Source organism: Pogona vitticeps, chromosome 4, assembly GCF_051106095.1.
Source record: "Pogona vitticeps strain Pit_001003342236 chromosome 4, PviZW2.1, whole genome shotgun sequence".
Classification (NCBI taxonomy): Eukaryota; Metazoa; Chordata; class Lepidosauria; order Squamata; family Agamidae; genus Pogona; species Pogona vitticeps.
Genome location: NC_135786.1, coordinates 139250464 through 139278033, shown reverse-complemented (window position 1 = coordinate 139278033; position 27570 = coordinate 139250464). Strand labels below are relative to the sequence as shown.

General features: G+C 38.6%; 1 protein-coding gene across 1 annotated transcript; it reads left to right on the top strand.

The window, feature by feature from the left end:
- Window positions 1-62: 62 nt before the first annotated feature.
- On the top strand, window positions 63-26801 carry LOC110080905 (sodium-dependent neutral amino acid transporter B(0)AT1). The gene is made up of 12 exons (XM_020797176.3): window positions 63-2905; window positions 8647-8787; window positions 10444-10581; window positions 15067-15248; window positions 17218-17328; window positions 19313-19425; window positions 20185-20313; window positions 20594-20750; window positions 21511-21715; window positions 22750-22909; window positions 23679-23841; window positions 26281-26801. The coding sequence occupies exons 1-12, from the start codon at window positions 2698-2700 to the stop codon at window positions 26491-26493; spliced, it is 1920 nt and encodes a 639-aa protein (XP_020652835.1). The 5' UTR covers window positions 63-2697; the 3' UTR covers window positions 26494-26801.
- The last annotated feature ends 769 nt before the right edge of the window (window positions 26802-27570 follow it).

Genomic DNA, 27570 nt, shown 5'->3' with positions numbered 1-27570 from the left:
GGCCAGTGATATTACATACTACTGAACCTTACCCCTATCCCCCACCCCAGTATTAGCGAGAGTGAACTTGTGACAAAATCCACTGTTTTAAATCGTCGTGGAGATTTATGTCCTAAAACAAAGGATTAATTTCAGATCCTGATTTTAACTTTGGGGAATAAGCTATCTTCCTGCCACAGTTCAAAGATAGATGAGTTACCAATAAGTTATTTCTTCTAAGTCTACTGACTCCCCTAAAGCTCTGAATAATACAAGGGATGGTGTAGGTACACATGATAATGGCACCCGTTCTGTAATGTGAAGGAAACTTCATTATCAGTGTGGGCAAGCCTCACTTTAACGCCTTGCTCCTGCTTGACCACATGTCTGCTTTGGTCAATGAAGCTCTTCTTGAGTAGCAACTACATGTTGCATGTTATGCTTTGTGCCAGGATGGGTAAATGTCGTTCTCCAGATATTTTTTGAATGGCAGCTCCCATCACCTCCCACCATTAACAATACTTGCTAGGGCTGATAGAAGTTGCAGTCCAGCAACATCTGGAAGACTGTGTTTGCCCACTTCTGCTTTATGATGTTATTTAGGAAGGTATTTGGGAACATGGTATCATATAATTTTTACTTTTTATTTATGGATCTTCTTTCTGATTTTATTTACTGGGCAAAATCCTGTGGGCATAACTTTGTGCTGCATAATCTGAATCAGGCAACAGACATATTTAACTTACAGTAATTAGAAGCTTCCTCTCCCCTGTTTTAGGGTCTGAGGCTCCCTAGGTCTCTCTTTTTCCCTGGGGAGGAATTTGGGAGCTTTGATGTGGAGAGGAGAGCCTTTAAAAATCAAAAAGTGCCACTAGCAGTCCTGATCCTGCAGCAGGGATTTGGCAACTGTTTTAGACTCTCAAAGGCTCCCTCCCCCATCCTAAAATTCCCAGAGGTTTCCTCGGGGAGGGGGGAAGGAGAACCTCAGAACCAAAAATGAGAGAAGCTTTTAATTAGTGTAACTTAAATATTTATGGCACCTTATCAAGTTTGAACTTCACAAAGTTATGCTAACAGCATTTTGCCCAGTAACTTCTTTTACCTTTTATTATCCGTTAATATTGTTATTTTAATTATTGCTGCATACCAACCTGAAGGCCATGTTTAACTAAAACAAGAACTGTCAATGTAGGGCAAAAATACTTAAATAAATAAATATTACATTGAGCACAATGTGGTGTAAAGTTGTGATACAAATGTGGTAAATAATTAAAAGCTGTTTTAGTAAAAGGTTGAATGTTGTCTATTCAGTGATGGGGACATGAGCAAAAGGTCTCACATCTACACTCAGAAGCTGTAGAAATTATTAGACAGACAGGAGGGATGATGGGAATCTCTGCACTGTTTATTGGATAGAAAGGAGGCACAAGCTGAGTGTAAATCTTTTCACATCTATGGCCATGAAGAAGTTGTGCTTTGTCACATTGACGTATCTCAGTGGGCAGATGGAATATGACATTGGATAGCATCATGCACCTATGTCATCATGAGCTCCTGGAAGGAAGGCTAGAATACAAATCAAATGAATAAAGAAAGCAGCTTTTCTAGCTACTTCTCATTAATTCCATGGCACCATAACATGCACATGAAAATAAATCAACTTTTTAGCTTAATTTTTATTTCACCAGTTGATGCACCTATGCGATTATATTCCTCTGTAACTGACCTCTGTAATTGATCTAAATAATAATCCTGTGCCCTCAAGTCAATTCCAACTTAGTGGTTTTCCAGGTGGAGAAAACTCAGAAGTGGTTTACCATTCACTTCTTCTGTGGGCATCCTGGGACTGTGCAGCTTGCCCAAGGCCACACATGTTTGCTGTACTCATAGGAGGCATAGTAAGGAACTGAACTTCCAAACTCTGGCTCCGCAGCCAGAGACCTAAACCATTTGGTTACTGATAATAATGACTTCTCAGCTCTGTAAGACAAGTGTGTAGGGAGTAGAAAGGTTGAGTGTGGAGCCATCAGGTGTGATTTCTAATGTACACAAACACATAAATACCCTGTATGAATTAATCCAGCCTCCTTGGTTGTCTTATACTAGTCTGTTGACTTTTTAATAGACATCTGTTTGTTGTCTGTAATGGGTGGGTAAAGTGTAGCCCTCCAGGTTCTGCTGGTTTGTACTTTCCAACATGCCTCTTCATATACTGGCTAGGGCTGCTGGGAGTTGTAGTCAAACAATATCTTAGAGGCTTCTCTTTACCCACCACAGTGCAGATGGACAGAAAGAAGGCCCATTCATGGTGTGGGGAATTACAGGAACCTATGAATGAGGATTCTACTAAGTACATGTTTTCCTGTTGGTCTATTTTTAATGCAGTTTGGCACAGTAAGGATTACATAAACATCCTGCTGTATGTACCCTGCTGCAAATTGCCCTGTGAATTGCCACAATCTGTTTTGATAGCTTTGATACCAAGCAGTGATTGCATTCAATTGGAGCTTTGGCAGATAAGGCATTAATAAGTTTTAGAGTAACCTTGGTTAATCAGATGAGTTGCTGACGCTTCTTTTCTCTCCCAAGTCAGCACTGTCAAGTTTAGTGTCAAAGGTTCACTATAAAGAGCTGAAGCCAGCAGTCAAGGCTTTCATTTTGACCAGTCCTAGAATCAGCTACAGATTCTTGAGCCTGAGCATCTAAGACAGAGACTGCATGATGCCGCTGCAGCTGCAGCTACCAAATCCTGGCCTAGAGGGGAGAATTCCTTCCCACGAGGAACTGGAGACTATTGAGACTACTGAAGCAGACATAAGACCCAAATGGGATAATAAAGCACAATATATGCTCACCTGTATTGGGTTTTGTGTTGGCCTGGGCAATGTATGGCGATTCCCTTATCTCTGCCAAAGCCACGGAGGAGGTATGTTTTCAATTAGTGAAATTTTGGAGAGGGACATTTATTTGCGGGAAACTGCTTGTGCCAAAGGGAGTGATAATTTTTTTTTTACATTGCTATGTTTTCCAATAACAGAATCACAGGGTTGAGAAAGAACCTGTAGAATCTGTTGGAGAAAGAGAGAGATGCATAGGAGTGTGCTTTGTGGTTGTGTTTACTTAGCATAAAGACTCACTGAACTCACTGAGATTTACTCTTGAGTAAAACATTAATGGGATTGCAGCAGTAATTAAAGAGTGTGAAAGGATGTATAAAAACCCAGACATCTTAAAAATTCTGGCTTGTGAATGAGCCAGCGTGCTTGTTGGTTGTTCTCTCCACTGCAAGCAACAGCATCTAACCTTTTACCCATGATTCGTTCTCTTGGGGAAACAAGCTATGGTGCAAAGTCACCACGGGACTCCATGACAAACAAATGATATGGAGAGGATCCTTGGGTTTTTTTTTTTAGGTGCACCTGTTTATAGGGTTCTCCCAGAATATCAGTTTCTGTGACACTGAAACTGAGTCATAGAGGTATAAAATGGGAGTTCCCGTAAGCCATGCAAGGCAAGTCAAAATTGTTTTCCGAAAAGCTCTCTTATGAAACTCAAAGGTCTTCTTGAAGTAATGATATCATGCAATAAAAGTATGTGCAAAAGTAGATACTTTACGTTATAATATTATTTGGGACAAACTTTTGAGATAAGAGTTAACTAATCATTAATATTTAGACAACATTTTAGAAGATAAATACATTATAAGTTATACCTTGCCTTCATTCCACATATTAAATCAGTAGATGTACCTGAATATGTTTTTATACATGCATCCCACATAGCACAAGTGTGGGTACAATCAGACAGGGAAATAGATCTCATTTTGGACTGCTTGTGACAGAGTCCAGTACAAGCTATTTTCTGGTAATCGCAGAAAATACACGAGCTTGTGAACCAGTCCGACCCTGATCAATGCCCAAACTACACCTTTTTGGTCCAGCAGCAGTTTTGGGGAGCTGGACTGGAGTAATCCCTCCATGGACAGAAGGGTCAGTTATAAGGGAGATCACTCCCTGCAAAGCAGCCCTTTCTTGCGTGATCAGACACGTTCTTTTGTTATCATTTGACCACACCTTCTGTTTCCTTCTCCATCAATCCATTACTTACTAAGTGACTTGGCTTTTTGGGTCCAGCAGCTCTGGCTTTCCTACACTTTTCTATTTTTGATTTTCAGGCCATTATATTTGAGCTACAAATTGCCACAATTATAATATCTTGGAAGGGATTTAGTGGGCGAGACGGCATGTGTGGGAGGGAGATTGTGACAGCCAATACAATGTAACAAACAAAAGGTGGCTTTCAACCTTTCCAAGTCTTCATCTGGCTGGACGTGACAGTGGTGTGGAAAGTACAAAAAAGAAAAAAAGAAAAGGTCATGGTGAAGCATGCAAATAGGGTTCCTTTGTCAGAAGAAGTCAGTTTCAAAATCAGAGTTGCAGGCTTATGTCAGAGTTGTCATTTCAGATTTTACTTCTGCTGGTGGTAACTGAAATGCCTCTCCCAATGTTAAAGTTACATATTTGATTGTAGATGGTGCCCTGGTTGGCTATTCATAGTCCAACAAAAAGCCGTGTGTTCCTTGTACATAGTCTGGAACTTACAGGTCTTAATCAGGCAGGGCATTACAGTGGTGTAGATGGTGTACACAAAACATCAAAGTTTCAAAAATCATCGCCAGATGTGTAGGCGCTCTTTCTTTGTTAAAAATAAATTTCAAAAACGTTATTTTTCTTTTTCCTTTGACGTCATTATCCCTCCAGACTCATACATCTTTTAGTGCATTGTGACTGAGAGGCTTGCTAGACCAGATTACTGTCTAGAAACAGAAGACCCTTAAGAGAAAATGGGTATCTATTCTAATTACAAGCTGCCTCAATCCCACACTTAGCAAAGTAACTTGCTTTTGTTTTGCAATTAGTTAATTAGATAACCCACTTTGTTTGCTTGTCTGATATCTAAGGCACTTGAATGGAAAGCTTTGTACGTCTGGAGGGATTAACATTGTAAGACGAGGAAGTATTTGTCTTAATGAGTGATCTGATCTGGAGACATCAAACGTTGGCCATGCTATCAATTTGCCAGTCACAAAGCAAAAGCAAGCTAATTTGCCAAATAATTGAGATAGACTTTCATTAAAAAGGAACAGATAGTTTTCTCCTCTTAAGGGTGATTGTTTCTAGTTATGGAATTGAGGTCCTTTAGTGTAGCTTTTAGACCCAGGATTGCATGGATCATATTCCCTAAACCACTGCTTGCAGTAGGATGAGCTTCCAATATTCAGCATCAGAAAGCATACGCTTAAATATTTCCAAATACTGATTACACAAGCTCCCCTCTGATGAAGGGACAGTTTACATTGAGAAATATTTCCAGAGCAAAGGAAAATTTCTCCTCCACCACTGAGGGCATTATATTCAATGTTCTCTTCATTCCACCTCCTTATTTTACCCAGTCAATTAGGGCTTAAGGAGACGACTGTGCTTCAACAATAGTAGTGGTGGTGCTTACAGGATCTGCTGCATCAGAGAATCCTGTTACATTCCTTTTGCTGAGGATTCGATCATTGCACAGCAGTAATTCAGTACAGCATCTGGTTTCCCGATATGAAGAGACATAGATCAAAGCCTTAATTTTGATACCTTAATTTTATAAGACATGCTATAGTTTTTCTTGCAGCATGCTAACATCATGCAGTTGGGGAGTTCCTGTAATAGGATGAGTCTAGAACAAAAATAAACCAATATACATCTAATTTAATCATAATGCTCTGGGACAAAGGAGGGGCTTTAGTGATTCATTTTTCATTTGGATTAGTTTTCTTGCATTCTAAGAACATATACATTTATTTACTTACTCAGAACATGGATGATTTTATACAATACATTGAATCAAGCAAACATACCGGTATTTTCTGGTCTGCAGTATGCCATATACATGGGAATGGCTGCAAGTGATGCATTTTAATGCTCCCTGATATTAAAAAATCAACTCCCTGAACATCTGAAACTATAATGCCAGCCAGAAGGGTAACCTTTGTTTTCACCTACTATATTTCTGTGTGAAGGGGACTTTATATACAAGGAGCACTGGAACATGCCAGAAGTGTTGGCTTGATTTTGCTTCCATTATAAATAAGCCTCCTAAGCCTGCCAGTCTAGCATTCTGTTTCCCAGAATGAAATGGCCAGCGAGGTGTCTTTGCAAACCTGACAACAGGACATGGGGACAGTGCTACTCTCTTTGTCCCTACATTGTCTGTGGTCTGGAGCTGGTGAGGTTAGCATGAATCCTGTTGTTGGTTGTTTTGTCGTTAAGTCATGTCCGACTCTTTGTGACCCCATGAATCCTGTGCATTCATTAAAAATAATTCAGGGTGGTTGTTGTGACCAAACGGTATTAAAAATGCAAGATGTCTGTTGCCCCATTTCAGCTGACGGATTTCTTTTTCTCTGCCAAAGTCTGCTTCTTCTAGCAGGGCCATCTGATGTGAGCTGCATGTGGGCAATGGAGTGAGTGGGCTAGTGAGTGGGCCACCGTCTTTCTACAACCCCCTTCTCTTGCCTTGTTCCTCCGTACCAGGGTGCAGAGTGTTATCATTCAACTACTCATACAGAAATCCTCCTCTTTATCCACCAACACATCAAAATAAATATTAGACAAATGAGGGAGGGGGAGAGTTACTAACTTTTGCTCCATTATCATTCAGTCTTCCTCTCATTCTGAAAGTAAGCTAGTGCCCAGATGGTAACATAAGCAGGCTTCTTGAAAACATATGCCAATGCAAGAGCTTGGTTAGCATCCATATCCTGCTAAATCTCTTTGTTAATATACTTACCGAATATCTTCCTTGCTAAAGTACTGATCTACTCTTTATAATGACCAGCTTGACATCATCTGAAAGAGACTCAGGCTGCCACCACTGATTGCTGTATGTTCTTTCTGCATTGTAAAAGACCTTATTCAAGGATTTGTCCTTTCTCCTTGCCTCCTGTTTTCACTACATTTCAGTAAAAAGATTTTGATAAATGTTCAGTCATACACCTTCACTCAGAGCATGATGATTTTGAAACTTAATATGTGGAATGTTTTACATGGTCAGTATATTTACTTACATGATTATATACTGTAAGTATCAGTTAAAAAAAATCTTAGAACTGCAGTCCAACTCCTATCTAGGAGGCACAGTGGGGAATCGAACCCCCAACCTTGGGTAGACCTAAACCACTGAGCTATCTAGCAGTTCATAAAATAAACTCACATTCCAACTCCAACCATAGTTGTTATTGGGAATTCTCAAGCTCCTTCTAGGAAAGGAATGGCTCAATATCCTTTTCAGCATGCAGTTTTGCATGTCAAGTATTATCAGCCTTCATTATGAGATCCACTAAAATGTTGCTGTTACATGTAAGAACACTTCACCTTTCAGACATTTCTGGTAATCGCATTATTTTGGCTACGTATGTGTGTTCCAAACATCTATTCTGAAGGGGATGTAGAAGTAGCTTAACCCTATGAGAGCATACGTATGCTTCGTCTTCCCCATTTTTAAGCGAAGAAGTGTAAATATTCCACAGATGGACTGTTGTACTGAACAGGATGATATGGGCAATGTGCCCTGGGGATATTGCATCTTGCGTGTCTAGATTATGAGGAACAACCATACTAATGTTAAAATGCATTGGAAAAGAAATACAGATATGATCACCTGAGAGAGGAGCAATCATAGTAGTGGAAATTAATTCTGTCCTTTTCTGTAGTCCCCGGGAAAGAAACTCTTTTGCCAGTATTTACTTTGAGAAAAATTTCGCAGTGGCATCACTGGTGAGATTACCAAACATGTTTGTAAATCAATTTTCAGACTAATCTTTAGGAAAAGTTTAGGCATTCAGAAATAACAGACCTGGGTTAAATATTATCTTTTTGCTTAAGGCCATTATTGCATGACTTTACGGTAAGTGTAAAATGAATCCCCCACCTCCATGAAGGAATTCCAGAATATACAATTGGTGACCAAAATGCTGCATTGCGAAGTTTCCTTTGGCAACGCAGTTCTAGGCCAGTCCCCACCGTTACATTGCTAGTTAAACAGACACTGACTGCCTGTTGCTCAGGTGCCATTGGAAATAATCTTCCTTCAACCCAGATGTAACCTGAGGGATTGCCACTACCTTAAGCAATGAGGGTATTCATGCTTTTTAAAGAGAACAGATAAACAAGAGCTTGTTAAGAGACATTAGGTTCCCTCCTGTAAAGTGTTGTAAAGGAAATGGAAGGCTTTCCAATGCCCCTTTAATCCCCTCTCCTTTTTATTTTTATTTATTTCAGCCTGTTTCTGTAGAAAAGATTCTTGTAAAACAATCTGTGATTTGTTTGGAGAGGTGGGGTATACATGCATTAAGAGAGATAAGATTAAATTGGCGAAAAGACAGGATATAAATTTAAATTAGCTATAAGTAAACATTGATAAAGGCTTGAATAAAACACCTCAAATATCAGTGCACTTTTCTAGACCAATTCCTTATAAAACAGTGTAGCAACGTATATCTTTCATAAAGGGTTTTACCATGTTTGCTTTCATAGTTCATTCTGTTGATTTTTTATCCAAGACATTGTTATGTTCTTGTTATTTTTCTATACAACAGACTCATTTAGGATTGTACTCTTACAGGAGCGTTTATGATCCCTTTCCTAATTTTGCTGATTCTGGAAGGCATCCCATTGCTTCACCTTGAATTTGCCATTGGGCAAAGGCTCAGAAAAGGTAGTGTGGGAGTCTGGAGTTCTATCCATCCTGCCTTGAAGGGAGTAGGTGAGTTTTTAATACGAATGTTGTTAACCAATAATGTTGGTTAATATGTATGCTAATATGTATTGTTGTTAATGTTGTTAATATGTATTGTTACCCATCTCAGAACACACCTGTCTTACACATACGGATAGATACAGGTACATTGCATGAATTTCAAAATCCCAATAGATGCAAGTGGTGATCCAATCAATATCTGAAAGCTAATTTTACCAGTATTTGATTCTTGAATATTTTTGGAAAAATTCGGGTGAAATGAATGGTACACATATTTTCTTGCATACATTTATAGTTGTCTTATTAGGTTACTTTCAAACCAAGCCAACATTCTCTGGTTTCTCTTCAGATCGTATAAATCTTGAGATAAATTGTATTTTTTAAAAAAATGTATTTATATCCCGCCTATCTGGTCGGTTAGGACCACTCTAGGCGGCAGGGGCAGTTGTGCAAATTGTCCCCTCAGCTCAGATCATGTGCCTAATTTCACAATCAGCAGGCAGTGAGTCTGGTAAATGACAGGCCACTAGAGGGAGCCCTGTTTGGGTGCTTGCCCTTCTCCATGTTAAGAAGATTCTGGTCCATTTGTTTAATGTGAAGTAGCCGTGCCTTGTTCACATTGTATGTTCCGTTATGAAATGGCACCACATTTTCATCCTATGAACCATCTATAAATAGTAAGTAAATGACTATTCTGTCAGTAAAAGCTTTTGTCCTGATCATTGATGGGAGAATTGTTCATGGAAGTTGACTCCATGTGTGGATTTCCTTGCTGGATTGCTTTCTGTGAACCATTCATCTAGACTCAATGAATTTCACTCTGATAGAACATTGCTCTCCAATTACTATGTTGGAAAGCAAGTGCATTGTGGCGTTCAGCTACAGCTGAACCAGTGTATACCCAAAATGGCCTATTAACAGGCTGATGCCACGGCTAAATTATTAAGCAAACCTGAGAGTATGCCGTGAATCTATGTCAATCTATCAATGGTTTCAAAATACAGAATTTCAACAACAACAACAGCAACCGTTATGCTACATTAAATATTACTATTTCTTATTTTAAACATTACTAAATAAATACAGCAAGATAAAAGCTTCCAAAGTAAGTACAGGATGAGTGTGATCAGTGAAGAGGGAAGAGACAAACAAATGTAAGAGTAAATGGAACTGAACAATTTGCCTTTTATCATGTATATTGGAAGATACGTGTGGAAAAAAATTGACTCTTCCATTATTTGAAATTAACATTGAGCTCTTATACTTATTGATAAAGGGATTTTGTGGCCTCAGATGCCTTAGAGTGTAGTTATTCATGAATGCCTTGACCTCTGCCGCTTTCTGTGAATCCTTTTTAGTATCTATCATTTTAATCATTTGATGGGAAGGGAGAAGATTGGACAGAAAAATGTAATCTTTAGAAAAGTTACTTTTATACGAACTCATGATGGCCATGCTGCCTAAAGGATTCTGGAACCATAATCCAAAAAGTAACTCTTCCAAGCTCTAACCTTAATTTTTCTTTTTTTCTTTGCTTTTCTTTTCTTTTGGGAGTTACTAAGGTACATTTCTTTTTTTTTTTAGTGACACAGATTTTTATAATTGATATTTTTATTCACAAACTATAAGATCTGCTTAAAGTGTTTTCCTCTGTTCCTACAGGTATAGCGGCGATGTTTGTCTCCTTTCTGGTGGGATTATACTATAATACTATTATTGCGTGGGTCATGTGGTATTTCTTCAACTCCTTCCAAGATCCACTGCCTTGGAGTGAATGTCCAATTAATGACAACAGAACAGGTAGGGACTGTGGCATAGGACACTAAGAAGAGTTGGCCTTCCTTCATGAGGGAGTTCTTTTTTTCTTTTCTTTTTAAAATATTTTATATTTTTATATCTATAATATAAACATAAACATAAAATACACAAACTGAAATACAATTTAACTGTGCTCCCCACCACCATAGGCGTAATGGTGTAATCTTCTTCTTGCTGTAATCTTCTTCTTCCTCCATTTATATTCTTTTTCTTCTATTGTCCTCATCTCCAGAACTGCATTGATTCTTGATTTGGAGCTTTCCCTTTTCCTCTTGTTAACACACATCTGCCCCATATTTCATAAAAATTATTCTTTTTCAACTCTCCTTTCTTAACTTTTAAATTACGAGTTAGTTTATCATTTATAGCTATATTCCATATTTCACTATACAATTCATTGATTTGAAATTCAGATTTTGATTTCCATTGCCTAGCTATTATCAGTCTAGCCGCTGTTAATAAATTGGTTATCAATTCTTTAGTCATCTTATCACATTCCACATTCTCAAATATTGATAACAAAGCAATCTCGGAATTAAATTCTATATCTTTTTCACATATGTCGTTTAAGAGCCTCGTGGCGCAGTGGTTAAACCGCTGTACTGCAGCTAAAACTGCTCACAACCTGAGGTTCAATCCCAGGTAGCTGGCTCAAGGTTAACTCAGCCTTCTATCCTTCCAAGGTCGGTAAAACAAGTACCCAGCTCATTGGGGGGGGGGGCAATGTGTAGCCTGCATAATTAACTTGTAAAACCGCCCAGAGAGTGCTTGAAGCGCTATGGGGTGGTATATAAGCAGCACGCTTTTGCTTTGCTTTAAGTCTCTAAAAATTTGTTTCCAAAATATTTGTACTTTTTTGCATTCCCACCACATATGAAAGTATGTACCAATTTCTTTCTCACATTTCCAACAGACATTGAAATAATTAGCATTAATTTTATTTAATTTTATTGGTGTTAAATACCATCTTAGACCCAGTTTAAAAAAAGTTTTCCCTTATTCTCAGTGACATAAATCTTAAAACCCTCATTTTCCATATCTTCCTCCATTCTTCCCCATTTATTCTTTTTCCAATGACTTGTTCACACATTATCTTCAATCCTTCTTTCTCCCTTTTTTCATCCTCTAAATCAAGAAGTCCATAAATTTTATTCACTGTACCTTTTACTGAATCAGTCATCTGAATGTCTTCATATGATAATAAGAATTTTTCATACTTTGTGCATTCTCTACCTTTGTTATATTTCCTTACCCATTCATCTTTCTAATTGTAGATAATTCAACCATGAAATATTCTTATTCTGAAGGATTTGTTTCATTTGGTCTATTGATCTCATTTTATACAACCGATCTTTCAATCCAATCACTTTTTTCTTTAAATAATTCCACATACACTTTCATATTAACAGGAAAATTTATTTATTTTGATTTATTTGGGGAAGAGAGGACTCTGGGGACAAAACAAGACACAGGTGGGCCAAGACACTGGTTGCCCATCCGTTTCCGCATTGACTTCAAAGTGTTAATGCTTACATATAAAGCCCTAAATGGTTTAGGACCTCGATACTTGGTGGAACGCTTACTCCCAACTAGTTCCACCCATGTCACCCGCGTGAGCCAGGAGGTGAGGCTGAGGAGCCTGACGTGGATGTATAGGCAGGTCTTCCCTTCCAGTTAATTCCTGACTTCTTTCCTTTTTTTCCTCTTTATTTGATTTATTTTGTATTTTTCCCATCTTGCATAATCATTTAATTAATTAATTGTTATAATTTTTTCTTGAACTTGTTATGCTTTATGTTGTAAGCCGCCTAGAGTGGTCGAAATGACTAGATAGGCTGGGTATAAATACAATGAATAAAAAAAATAAAAAAAATTGTGTGGAAAATATTTGCCACAGACTACAGGTGTATTGCAAAAATGGCTTGAGGCAGGTGCATAGCCAACCTTGCTATAAAGTCCATCATTTCCTGCCTTTCTCAACCCATTTCGCCCTCACAGTGCTGCCATAAGCAGGTTGCTTCACTGTGGTGCAAAGCAGTGCCTGTCATGAGTACAACTGACAGTGAACAGGGAAATCTCAGCAGCAGCACCAGGGCCCCTTTTACAGGCCCCAGCACTTAACTCTCACTGACCAGGCAAAGTGGAAATCGGGAGCCCAGAAGCTCTATTAACTGAGCTACCCTGCAACTGCACAACTAAAACTAAACTAAAATAATTATCTTGTTCAGATTCAGAAAACATTTGGATGTATTTTTTTAAAAAATATATAGTTATGAAGTACACCTCAGATTGCTGTTGTCTATGATGAGAGGGCTTTTTCCAGTAATGTTTCACATCCTGTGAAATCTTTTTCCAAGGGAAGCTCACTAGGTTGGCTCACTACCAGTGTTCCTAATATTTTTAAAGTTTTTTTGTTTGGGCAGGCCTCGGAGATACTGTAAGCATTTTCCAGAGAGGCAACCATATTAGTCAGCTGCAGCAAAAACAACAGAGTCCCAAGGGTATATCTTAAATGTGAACACATTTGTTGTGGTGCTTGCTTCTGTGGACAGCAGTCCACTTCATCAGATATGAAGAGGTATTGCATTTTATGAATGTATGCAATACACATGGGGAGAGAGGGTTGTGAAGTCAGAGTGACGTTAAATACAGAAAGTATGGAAAGTAACATCTATCTTACTGGCCAGTGCTGTTACTGTAGTAGTGGCTAAAACCCTGTTGCTTAGTGGGGATTTGATAAGTCAAATCCTTCATAGGATTAATTCATTCAAATGACCTACTCTAATTGTGGTTTACTTTAGCATCATAAGTTACAACTTGAATAGGTTAATTTGGATCAATGGAAAGTACAGAGGAGTTGACTTACTATTGATTCAATGGGCCTACTCTGGTGTGGTTTACTACACAAAGCAACAGAATTTGTGCTACTCAATGAAGTAATATTCTGTACCACACTACGTACCAGGATTATTTACCATTATTTATTAGTTTTTAATCCTGTCTTCCAGGCTCAATATGGCTGTACAGCTCTGTTCCTATGTATTGTATCCTCACAACTATACTGGAATTATTTTGTCTTAATACGTTTACTATTAGGGCATAACACCAATACCTCAATACTCTTTATTGTTTTGCGGTATATAGCATGCAGAGTTCAGTGCTGGTTCCTGAATGTTTATATGTATATCTAAAACCATAACAATAAACTTTGACACTGCTTTTAGGGTTTTCTATACAGTGGTGCCCCGCTTAACGACATTAATCCGTTCTGTTAAAATCGCTGTTAAGTGATATCGTTGTGAAGCAAAAGAAAAAAAACCCATTGAAATGCATTGAAAACCGGTTCAATGCGTTCCAATGGGTGAAATACCTCATTGTCCAGCAAAGATCCTCCATAGGGGAAGCCATTTTCGATCGCTGTCTTCCGGAAATAGGTCCGGAAAACAGCGGGTGGCCATTTTGAAAACCTGATGATCAGCTGTTTTTGATCATTGGGAAGCGAAAAATTGGTTCCTAAAGCAGGGAACCGATCGTCGTGAAGCGGATTTTCCCCATTGAAACATCATTTTGCGATCGCAATAGCAATCACAAAAACCTCATCATGAAGTGATTTTGTCATCTATCAGGGTAGTCATCAAGCAGGGCACCACTGTGTTTTAGTTTCATTTGGCAATTCTATGGCATTTTAAAGTATTCTTGTGTGAACTATACTGTGCGCCTGCTAGATGTCTAAAGGTCAAAGAAGAATGAATGATATTTTAGCACTTTGTTGAAGCTTAACTTTCAAAAGATCCATAATTGTATATTTATTGTTAAAGAGCACAGCAACTTTGAATCAATGTAACAATTAATCTTGTTGCAAACTGAGAAGGCATCCCCAAATAATGAGTAACATCTTAGGCTTCATTAATTAAGCATGATTTTAAAAACTGTAAAGAACTGCCAAAATCTATACATAGTAGGCATGATCTTAAGAGAAACGTTCCCCTTGCCTCTAAACAGAGGCAAACACCAAAGATAGTGTCTGCTATAGTATAAGCACGTGCCTTCTAAAAATAGGACTTATTTCTCACCCTTCAAAACTATTGCTACAGTTATATGCAGATTTGTGCAAATTACTAGCTTTGACTAATTGACTGATCAAATAAGATTTATCTGATTGAGTGGTAGCCCTAGGTTTAAAATGACACTGATTGGATGGTAACCTTAGGTTTAAAATCCAATTACCGAAACATTACTGAATATATAATCAATTCCTCCCTTCCTTGCTAAACTCATATATTTTCAGATATACTTGATTTTCAGGTATGATTTTTGGCAAAGATCACTGGGTGTTCTCCTGTACAATTTCTGCTGGAATTTATGGGTAATGTGCAAACAGTACTTCCATTGATATCTGAGCGAGGCCTGCACATCCCCCTAAGTTGCACTGTCACTTAATTGGTTTGTCTCTTTTTTTTCTTTCAGGTTTCTTAGACGAATGTGCAAGGAGCTCTCCAGTTGATTATTTCTGGTACAGGAAGACATTAAACATTTCCACTTCTATTGATGATTCTGGAACCTTGCAGTGGTGGCTCCTGTTGTGTTTAACATGCGCCTGGGGAGTGCTGTATGTGTGCACAATCAGAGGCATTGAAACAACAGGCAAGGTACCCATGTCTTGTTTGTATGAGAAAAAGTAATAGCAGAGACACTGGTCCACAAGATGGGTTCAGAGCCTGGGGACAGAATTGTTTGTGGGGGAGTGACTATTAAATAATTGTGGGGAGAAAGGGGCTGCAGAGGAAAATTAATGAACATAGGAAGGGTGAAGCCTTCTCCTAACAGAACTGCCACTGATGGTTGTTGTGGGTTTTTCGGGCTCTTTGGCCGTGTTCTGAAGGTTGTTCTTCCTGACATTTCGCCAGTCCCTGTGGCCGGCATCTTCAGAGGACTGGAGTAGGAGCCTTCAAGAATACATTAAAACTGCCATTTCTTCCCAGAAAATCATCCTTTGTCCATTCTCCATTTTAAAGCTGTAAACATAAGGCTGCAAATCCCATGGGTACCCAAAAATGTCTAGTCAATTTAAAAAATACGCTTAAGTAATCATGAAAAGATGTATAAGCAGCAGAGACGTTCCTTCATTTAGGGATCTTATTTCATAAGTATTACAGCCATTTCAGAAAAAGTGATTGGTAAGTACAGACAGAAGTGAGATTCCTACATTGTTGCTTTAGTGTCTGGGCCGCTTCATTTGTGATCCAGTCTTACTCTCCATTTAGAGAGAGAAATCCAGTAGGAGATGCTTGCCAGAATCCTACTGGTGACTGTAAGATTTGTGTCATTTGCTGTGGTTATTTGATGAGGTGCTGTGGTGTGACTCGCTGGTGTACCTTGGTCATGCTGCTGTTTGCATAACCAAGAAGTGCATCTCATCAGTTAGCTGTATTTAGCCATGGCAAGTTGCAAGAATCTTAAGAAAACACCAGTAGGGTTCCAGCCATTGATGTTGACCCTTCTTGTGCCACATCATTCACCTGAGCCACATGGTTATTTTTTCAGATAATACCAGAGAGACAGGAAAGGGCCAGAACAAGCAGAAGTAGCTTCCATACCACAATTACAATTTATAATTGGGAGACAATGGCTGAAATCCAATGTAAGTCGCAACTGGAGTAGGCCCTGTGAATCAATGGAACTTACATAGATATTGAAGCACCAAATCCCCACTGATTCGATGGGCTTATTGTAGCTGTTACTTGCTACTACACTTCACCCAATATATGCAAAAATCTTAAAACACTTGAAAGCACTATGTGGATGCTTAAATTTATTGTTTAGATTTTTTTTTCTCATGAAGTGATGCTTTCTGTGCAGTTTTTAATGGCACAGTTAGTTTATACTTCATATCATGGTGCCATACATTTGCATGTATGGCACTTCAGAAAGTATCATAAACAATAAACAAAACAAAATAAAGCCAAAACAAAAGTTTTGTACTTTAGGAAACTAACAATCTAAATTTCATTGGTGTGAGAGACAGAATTTATTATAGGATCACTATTCCACTGTCCAAAACAAGTTCTTCCAAGGCAGAGATGGGTTTTAAAACAATCTAGAACAAAAAAAAAAAAAACTGTAAAATGATTTTAAAAGAATAATAGAGCAACAACATAAAATACTTTAGACAGCAATTCAATTTAAAAGAGCATCCCAAGTGAAAATAGACAGCAGCAACAGTTTATAAGTCTCCTTATAGTTTGAAAACCATCTTTATAAGGTGGTTATAACCTTATTTTATAAGGTTTTATACTTATGTGACTGGTCTAAGGACCGTAAATAAACTATTCTTTCAACCATCTTTATCCAAAGGCAGATTGAAACAGAAGACCTTCAAAGCTCATCTGAAGGCTAACCAGGAAGAAGCCAGATATATGTCTGTTAGAGCAGTTTCCTGCCAAAAGGCTTAAACTTTTCCTGCCAATTTGATTGACTCTGATGATGGGCCTGCAGGCAGGCCCTTGTGATCAACATGGAAGATCTGAGCAGGTTCAAAGAGAGAGGGAGGGAAGGAGAAAGAGAGGGTAACAAAGGTGAATGTCTATCATTCAGTTACACGCTTTCCTCTCTCTCCAGGCAGTGTATGTAACATCAACACTTCCTTATCTTGTGCTCACTATTTTCCTGATCCGTGGCTTGACAATGAAAGGATCTGTCAATGGAATTGTATATCTTTTCACACCTAATGTAAGTGTTTTCTTCTTTTTATGATCTTTCTAATTAGGAGCATAATTCACAGCATACAAACACTAAAACAGAAATTGCCAATTGCTAGCAGTGTTTACTCTGTTCATGTTTATACTGCTAACCCACAGTAATAACATTCTTTTAGATATTAAAAAAGTGGGGTGATATGTCCTTATTCATATATCAGCCAGTGCTTTTGCATGGTGAAACCCATTCCTCTCTACCATCTAATGCTGGGGATGGGGAATGTGTAACCCTCTAGATATTGGATGGCAATGTCCTTCATTTCTTACTCTTGGCTACCTTGGTTACACTGGAAAAAAGTTGTACTTAACATCTGCAGGGCCACACATTTCCCATCCCTGTCCTTGTTTGTTTGTTTGTTTGTTTGTTTGTTCGTTCATACATACATACATACATACATACATACATACATACATACATACATACATACATACATACATACATACATACATACATACATACATACCCCATCCATTTAGTGAACATACCTCTTATGCTGTTCAGAATGAAAGGATTTTAAAGCACTTTTTCTATAACAACTAAGTTTTCTCTGAAATGGAAGCAGACTCAAACCACCCTAAGCATGCCCTTGGGGAATTTCTAGCACCTGTCCACTCCCTCACAGAATACAAGGCCAGTGCAAATTGGCTCACGCCCAAGACTCTCCTCACCTGAGAGGCAGAATGAAGCTTATCATCAACCAGCTGCTGTGAATGACCGAGGACTGTGTGAGACTGACACCCTGGAAAAATTGGAGACACTGACAAAGTGCCTTGCAAACTCCCTTGACAAACTAAGGAGAATCCCAACTGCTCTAAATCTACTGACCAAATCATTAGGTGGGCGAACTTCAAAAGGTCACACTGAGACTGTCCAAAAGCACTTACTGAACCTGACAGCCACAGGTATAGGATGATTCCAGTACAAGGCAGAGCAGATTGCACAACTCAGCATCTGCTAGTGTTTGCTTTTATTTTGTTCAAGTTGTGGAGTTATTGGGATGAACCCAGATATGAAGGGGAATGAGCATTCTGTATGATTGTTTTCCCTGCCATCGTTGGGTTTTCCTCAAAGATACCTAGTTTAGAAATCGTACTTGCAGATTAAGCCTGTTTTTACCAGTCTGTAACTGGTCATGGCCACTGGTCCCATCACCTCCTGGCAAATAGAAGGGGAAGATATGGAGGCAGTGACAGATTTTACTTTCTTGGACTCAATAATGACTGCAGATGGTGACAGCAGCCATGAAATTAAAAGACACCTGCTTCTTGGGAGGAAAGCAATGATAAACCTAGACAACATCTTAAAGAGCAGAGACATCACCTTGCCGACAAAGGTCTGCATAGTCAAAGCTATGGTTTTTCCAGTAGCAATGTATGGAAGTGAGAGCTGGATCATAAAGAAGGCTGACCGCCGAAGAATTGATGCTTTTGAATTGTGGTGCTGGAGGAGACTCTTGAGAGTCCCCTGGACTGCAAGGAGAACAAACCTATCCATTTTGAAGGAAATCAACCCTGAGTGCTCACTGGAAGGACAGATCCTGAAGCTGAGGCTCCAATACTTTGGCCATCTCATGAGAAGAGAAGACTCCCTGGAAAAGAGCCTGATGTTAGGAAAGTGGGAAGGCAAGAGGAGAAGGGGACGACAGAGGATGAGATGGTTGGACAGTCACATCGACGCTACCAGCATGAATTTGACCAAACTCCAGGAGGCAGTGGAAGACAGGAGACCCTGGCATGATCTGGTCCATGGGGTCACGAAGAGTCAGACACAACTTAATGACTAAAGAACAACAAACTGGTCATAGCATATGGTACACCAAATGAAAATTATGCTGGTGAGAGAAATTGGAAAACTGCATGTTATGATGATGTCTTTTGTCACTTGGGGATACCTCTGCAAAAATCACAATATATGTCTCATCTGGTTAAAGGCCTTTTTTTCCTCTTGTTTTCCTCAGGTTGCAGAACTGGCTAACACAGCCACCTGGCTAGATGCTGGAGCACAAGTATTCTATTCTTTTTCACTTGCTTTTGGAGGCCTCATCTCATTCTCCAGCTATAATTCAGTTCAGTAAGTTGCCATTTCAACACCAGTTCAATGCAAGATCATATTGCCACAATCTGTAACAAGGCAGTTCTTGATATTAAATTTCATCAGTCCTATTCCATAACTATCTAGGAGAGAGAGAGACATTTGGGGAGTAATGGAAAGTGCAAGGCAACGTAGGTCAAAATGGAAGTTCCTTTTTTCTTTCTCTATCTCTCGCTCTTCAGAAATTCTGTGTATTGTTTATACAGTATTCCTATCTTGCCATGAAATGGCTAAACAAGTTTTGAATTATTTTGTCTCAAACAGTCAGGGAAATTTCTATCTCTTTGTCTGTTTCGCGCTCTCTTTCTCTTTCTGTCTCACAGATACACCCAAACACCCACACATAAAAAGTGGGGCTTACATTGCCTGCCCTCAATCAACTTTAGGTTGTCAAATCATCCTTGAGGTCTCATTATATCCCTTCATTCATACATATTTTAATCTCATATTGAGAGTATACACACACGCATGCATGCATGCATGCAGCATGTATATTTAGTAAATTTATATCTCACCTTTCCTCCAAGGAGCTAGAAAGAGTTGCAAACATGGTTCTCCTTCATCCCATTTTGTCCTCACAATAAACTAGTGAGTTACATAAAATAAAGAGAGATCGTAACAAGACCAAGACCTCAGTTCGCGATCTTACACTTTAATCACTGTATGTTCACATGAGTACATATCCGAAAACTACAGATAAAATGTTCTGAATTCACATGTGATTTGTCTGTTTTGCAGCAACAACTGTGAGAAGGATGCTCTGATTATCTCTGTGGTGAATGGTTTCACATCTGTTTATGCCGCCACTGTTATATATACAATCATTGGATTCAGAGCGACAGAGCGATATGACGATTGCTTCAGCCAGTAAGATGCTTTCATGTCTTCCTATTAACAGCTTCTCAGTCATTGCCCCCCCCCCCCAGTGTTACTGCCAAATGTAAAGATAGTCATGCTGTAATAAAGGTGTTTATTTCTAAAGTTCCAAAGGAATCAGTCTTGACAGATCTGGTAAAGCCAATATCAATGTTTTCATATTGAAGCCTGCATAAACGAGATAAGTCAACTGTGACAACTTGCTCATAACAACAAAATTTTATGTGATAAAACGGAAAAGACATTGACCATTGTTCTTTCTCTTTTGCAGAAATATCCTCACACTTACCAATGCATTTGATTTGCCGGAAGGTAACATAACACAGGATAATTTTGAAGAAATGCAGGCTTGGTACAACTTGACATATCCAACAACTTTTGCAACCCTGACGTTTCAAACTTGTGACCTAGAATCATTTTTAAATGATGTAAGGGAACATGGAAGGAATCATGTATAATATATGCATATGCTATAGCAGAATTGAAGCAATATTATAGTACAGTAGAGGTTTACCAACACATGCATATAGAGGGGAGGTATCGCTTGGAATTTTATGATTTACTGATTATTATCCTATAAGTTTAATACCCCCCCACTATTACATTTTTCTTCTCTGTCTTTGCCCGCAACTCACCAACTTACCTTTTCACATATTCAGACTTCATGAAGTTTGTTTTTCTTCTTGATATTTTCTGGGCTACTTCAAATAGTTTCTAGTCAGACACTTTTAGAAAACAAGCTCAGCATCCTGTCTTGTGTTCCTAGTATATGGTGTAGGGAGGCATACTGAGTGTGTCTGAGGCTTTGATGTAGTTGCTTCTTTTTGTTCTTACCATTAGTAATAATGGATAGCCATTTAGATGACTTTTAAAGGAATACCTGGACAAATCAACAAAGGAAAAAATTGTGGTAGTAAATTTTATTTGTAAATTTTGTGTTCTATGAAGAAATACTTATCCTTCATGTTCTAAACCAACTGCTAGTAAACATCATTGTAAATTCTTATATTGAGGATGGGGGCAGTGAAAGAGAAAGGAACAGTTACATGTATTTAAATGATAATGATGAGCGAAGACCCAACAACAACTTACACAGTTTTAAATTGTGATATTTTGACAAACACAGAACTGTAAAACTAACAACAACCTTACTTCATCTTTAATTGCACCAACTAATGTCTTTTGCAGGGTGTTGAAGGAACTGGCTTAGCATTCATTGTCTTCACTGAGGCAATCACCAAAATGCCTGTCTCGCCACTGTGGTCCATCCTCTTCTTTATCATGTTGTTCTGTTTGGGTTTATCATCTATGTTTGGAAATATGGAAGGTGTGATGGTACCTCTGCAAGATCTCAACATCATACCCAGAAAATGGCCTAAGGAACTTGTTACAGGTTAGCTAGAAATGATGATGTAGTGGGTGAGGTACAGCCTTGATGAGATGGCAAAATGGTCACCAGAGGTCAAGTGTTATTTTGTGAATTACTTTAAAATTGTTAAATTATGTAATTTTTAAATTTTCAGTATGAGATAATTAAGTTTACTTTTGAGACACAGGTCACAGTATAACATGAATCAATTTTGTTCAGAGTCTCAGAGTGAAACTACATTGCAGACAGCATATTATTAGAAGAGGCTAGCAGTTTTTATTTGACATAAGCATTAAAGGATGGTAGCCCACTGCTAGATGCATCTGAGGAAGTGAACTACAGTATATGAAAGCTTATGCCAAATATATATATTAATCCTTGAGGTGACTCTGCTTTTTCTTACAATGAACTACAGACTACTATCTGGCTGGAAAGAATAAATGTTCATGATTTAATTAGCTTGATTTTGTTCTTTTGCCAACATTTCATAGGGCAATTCCAAACTCAGCGTTTGTCTCCCAGTTTTATTACTAGGTGTCAAAGGAACACAATTTAATGGGAATTCACATTCCTTTAAAAAATCTTGTCAAAAATCAAATTCTTCTTTTTAAAGAAAGCCACTTCTGTTTAAGAAATCTTCAACAAATCTTCAGGAAATGAGTACGAAATCCACTCCTTCTTGAGCTTCTCTATGGCATCTCCTTTGTGGTTGTTTTGAATGCTGATAAAAATTTTTGAGTGGGGGGAGGTTCTCCTTACAGACTTCAGTTTTAATAGAAAGCGCCATAGCACTAACCTCTGCCCCTTAGAACAAGGCAACACTAAAAATAAACCATGCTTTCAGGAGGTATTAAAAGAATCGGAAAATTACTGGAAAAGCAGTGCCTTAAGCAAGACATGCCTAATATCATGTGGATGGTGGGGGAAATGCCAATAATATCAGAAGAGAGCTGTGCACTTTTAGGAGAAATATGCTCTATCTAGAATAGCCCTTGATTGTTCTTTCTTCTTTATATTTTGTCAACAATTACACAGTTGTGTTTGCTGTTTATTTCTAGGTCTCATTTGTATGGGATCTTATTTGATAGCCTTTATTTTTGTGCTGAGATCTGGAAACTACTGGCTGGCTTTGTTTGACAATTTTGCTGGATCTATTCCCCTACTGATAATTGCCTTTTGTGAAATGTTTTCGGTTGTCTATATATATGGGATAGACAGGTAAGATGTAAAGGTATATTGTTTTCAAAGCAATTCTTCACTATAATAGGAACAAACAAACAAACAAAATGTATGCATACAAGGAATTATTTATTCTAAACTGTCATTTTGTTGGGAGAAACTGCAAATATGCATGATATTATTTCATAGACTCAAAGTATCATAGAATAATTGAGTTGGAAGGGGCCTGTAAGGCCATCGAGTCCAATCCCCTGCTTAATGCAAGAATTAATTAAAATGTTTCCTTAAAAGGTTTCAATTCTCTTGAGTGAGATTTTGCTTTTCTTATTGAAGAGGGCTAGTTCTAATGTTTAGATTTCAGGGCACTAGATATTATTTCCCCATTATTTCCCCCTTAAACGAGATCAGATTCTTGTCTGAATGGCAATACTTGCATCCATTTGTTTATATGTTGTCGATCTTCATCTGTTGTCATTTCAACAGGCTTACATTCATTTTCAGATGCTAAAGAGCAGCCTTTGTGAAATGTTCTTGTGTCTCGAACTAAAAGCATTAGATGTTGCTTTGATAGCTTTATGCAAGCATGTACAACATTTCATCATTTTGCTACACTTGATAACCAACTTCTGAATGTGGGAATCAACTGCACTGAAAACCATTACCTATGGTACAACAAAAGCAGATTTTAAAAATATCTGTGATGGCCCATTCATATGGGCCTGTTATCAAGGAATGCACATGTCTGTGTTAATTTGTCCTCACTGAAGTATTATTCCTAAATGTTCTTTCCTTTTTTTTTTTAAACCAGATTTAACAACGATATTAAGTTCATGATTGGGCACAAACCCAATATTTTCTGGCAGGTTACCTGGAGGTTTATCAGCCCCATTATCATGTTAGTGATCTTTGTGGCTTACTTTGTGACAAAAGTTAGTGAAGAACTACAATACATCACCTGGGACCCTGATTATGTAAGTACACAATTGGGAGGTGGAGGAAAAACCCATAACCAAAGTCACTTCATAAGCTTTTCTCTCCTCATGCTCAATTCAGTGTGCCTTTTCTTGCATAATTTGCCCTTACAATTCTCTCTACTTGCTAGATTCTGTTCAGGCAAATAAATAAAACAAATTGCTTATCATCATTATCCTGGATCTACAGAGCTAGAAGGGACCCTTTTTGTCACTGAGTCCAGCCCTTATCAAGGAGGAACGCTGGGGAATCAAACTCCCAACTTCTGGCTCTGCAACCAAGTACCTAAACCACTGAGCTTACAGCCTGAGGGAAATGAATTAGCTATTCTAATATGGTTACTAATTTGAAGTAAATATGTTTGGTGTTTGTTAAGATATGTCTAAATTGCAAGGCAACTCAATTCCCTTGAGGGTAATTCTCTTGAGGGCATCCTCTCACTGTCAGGTCATACCTGGCATTCAGTTCTCTTCAATACAAATAGCCATACAGGGAGAGGAGAGAAAAAATCCGTCTAATTGCAGTCCTATTTGAATAAGTGGTGCAATTCGAAGGGACTTTCCGTTCTCAGCCAGTATTTCCTTATCTTGTCTTGGCCCACAAGAGATGTGCCCAGAAGAAGCTGTTTTTTTTTTTTTAAAGCGAATTAGTATCTTGGGAGAGAGGCTTTGTGGAGAGGAATGGGTTCTGGACGTGCTTCTTTGTGTGCATGTGTGTACTCTCCTGGTTCTCCCTCATAATATCGGAGGCAAGGGGGAAGACGTTTGTGAAAGCACCTCTCTCTCTCTCTCTCTCTCTCTGTTTGTGTGTGTGTGTGTGCGCACACACACACACACACACATGAATGCTGGGTTGGTCTTTATCAGAGAAAGCAAAAAGATTCACCTTTTCAAAAGTAGAAGGGTTGCTGGTGGGGAAGTAAAACTACATATTGGAGGTGTAGGACTCTCGGCTATTTCTTTTTTCTGTACCAAGATGATCTAGTGGTAAAGTAGTATAGCAATACAATAACTCAGTGCTAAACTTGTTCATTCAAAGAAATTTTAAAAGTTCTGGGACACTTGAAGGACAGATTGCAGGGGTGAGTGTTCCTGCAGTTGCTAAATATTATCGCCCAACTGCCTATGTTACCACCCACAGACATGTCCCACCATCATTTTGCAGAATGAAAGAACTGCTCACACAAGAAGTCCTTTTGAATAGTTCCAGCTTCAGAAAAGTATAGTTCTTACATCAACCCCAGCTGACCACCTTCCCCTTTTTTTCTTTCCCCTCCTCTTCTTCCTTCCCCTCTTTTCCTCCATCTGCTCAGGAATTAGTTGGTGCCATCTGTTTTTTTAAGGGTTATTGCTATTGGTTTTAATATTTGTATTTTTGTTTTCTATTTTACGAGTTGTCACCCACCCAGAGCAGTGCTGTGACACTAATGGGAGCGGGATACAAATTGAATGAATGAATGAATGAGTGATTGATTGACTGACTGATTGATTGATTGATTGATTGATTGATTGATTGGTTAATTAAAAGTAGAAGTCCCTTAGTGGCAGGAAAAAAAAACTCCACATTGGGAGCAAAAAGGTCTGGACTGATTCTAATTGACCTTTGTGTCATGTGATCAGTAACAAAGAATTAAAATTCATCCATTTTATACCTGCAGCAAATCCTGTGGTATTTGACCATATACAGTAGTTGCAGCCTGAGTTAGATTTTGCATTGAGATGACAGAAACGTGGTCTCCAGGGTTTGATAATTCTGATTTCAAGCACTAGCATGGTTGTACTCTCTGTGAATTTTAAAAAAACCCTGCACTCATTTAAAAAAGGAGGTGAGGGGAGAGAGAAAGAGGGAAAGAAAGTGAAAAGGTTGAATATGAAAATGGCAGTTTTTTTCATCCTGGAATCTCGCCTCTGACACATTTAAAACTTTCAAACAACATTTCACATATCAATATGTGTCCCAACATCTCTCTGAGCATCTGGTGTAGAATTCCTGTTTGTTTCAGAAGATTCTGGAATAAATCACAAGACATGCATGCACTCTGCTCTTATGCTCCCTTGATCAAGACTGTTGATGTTCTTGTTAGCCCATTAACTTGGTGGAGAGGGAACATCTCTCACTTTGTGGTGAGGCACTTCCTCCCACTCAGGCCATGGGCTTCCTCAGCCTCTCTATAGTCCCACATGAACAGAAAATGAAACAAAATACCTCAATCGTCTTTTCATTATCTATAGCAGGGAAGCAAGCTGTCTTTCACATACATTTGCCCACCATTACTACTTTTCACATTACAGTAATGGATTCTAGACAAGCGTTCAAAGAACCCCAGAAACCTGTCATCGCAACACAGATGTTCTATTGATACAAAGCACGTCGATATCTAGATTTCCAAGTTGTTCCCCCACCCAAGTATCTGAAACTTGTTATCTTCTTTTCCACAGGACCAGTTTCCCAAATCCAACTCAGTAAAGTATCCAAGTTGGGTTTATGTCATCGTCGTAATCCTTGCAGGAGTGCCCAGCCTGGTTATCCCCGCGTTTGCCATCTACAAAGTCATCCGAAATTGCATGAAGAGAAAAGATCCTGGACGGCAGGATCTGGTCAATGCTGTGTCAGAAGTATCAATAAATGGAGAGCTGAGGAATAAAGTGTAGCTAAACTCTCCTGAGACATAACAAGAAAAGACTTTTCACTGAGAGAAGCCAAAACATTTATATCTCCCTCTCCTGGAGGCCAGTCTATAACTGTTAAAGATTGAACTGTCCCAGAGTCTATATCAGACCAATACATCTTGAGTGACTGTCTTTAGCCGTTGTCACTGGATTAGTGAATGGTTAGTGCAGATAAGCCTAACATGCATCTTTTGTACTTCTTCTTCCCCCATGGTTGTTACCACCTTGTGCAGAAGTTCCATCAGTCTTATTTTCATTACTGTTATTAAACACATATCTGAGCAGGGAAATGCAATGTTTCTTTTCTAAATATTGGAAATGTCAGTACGCTTTATTTGTTGTATTTAAATTAATAAGACATTGTTTTATCTGACCTGTACAAGAATTGTTGCTTGATGCTATAGCTATGCAAAGAACAACTTTTTAAAAAACAAAGTATGGGTTGAGAAGTGTGCTCTGTGCCAGTCTTTGCAAACTGGGACAAAGTGTCGGTGATTGATGCTCCTCCTTTGTGTTACTTCAGCTGTACAGTGGTGCCTCGCAAGATGAGCGCCCCGTATAACGACAAAATCGCATTACGATGAACTTTTTGAGTTCGCAAAAGCGATCGCTTTACGATGGTTTCAGTGGGAGAATTTCGCTTTGCAGTGATCGGTTCCCTGCTTCGGGAACCGATTCTAGCAAAATGACGATTTTCAGCCAGCTGATCGGCGGTTTCAAAATGGCTGACGGGTAAAAAAAATGGCTCCCGGCTCTTTTCTGGGACGGATTCCTCACTTCACGGGCAGCGAAAATGGCCATGATATGGAGGATCTTCGCTGGACGGTGAGTTTCAAGCCCATAGGAACGCATTAATCGGGTTTTAATGCGTTTCTATAGGCTTTTTTATTTTGCATTATGACGTTTTCGTTCTACAGTGATTTCGCTAGAACAAATTAATGTCATAATGCGAGGCACCACTGTATTTTAGAATTGCATGAGTATGGGTGCTAACTATAATTCTCATCTAAACAACAATTTCAAAATTTTATTTGAATTCGATTTGGACACCATGTTTAT

Bases quoted from the DNA above. Each gene is read 5' to 3' on its own strand.
- LOC110080905 (XM_020797176.3), top strand. From the start codon at position 2,698: ATGATGCCGCTGCAGCTGCAGCTACCAAATCCTGGCCTAGAGGGGAGA. The intron at 2,906-8,646 runs GTATGTTTTCAA...GTACTCTTACAG, and splicing joins CTGCCAAAGCCACGGAGGAG to GAGCGTTTATGATCCCTTTC. The intron at 8,788-10,443 runs GTGAGTTTTTAA...CTGTTCCTACAG, and splicing joins TCCTGCCTTGAAGGGAGTAG to GTATAGCGGCGATGTTTGTC.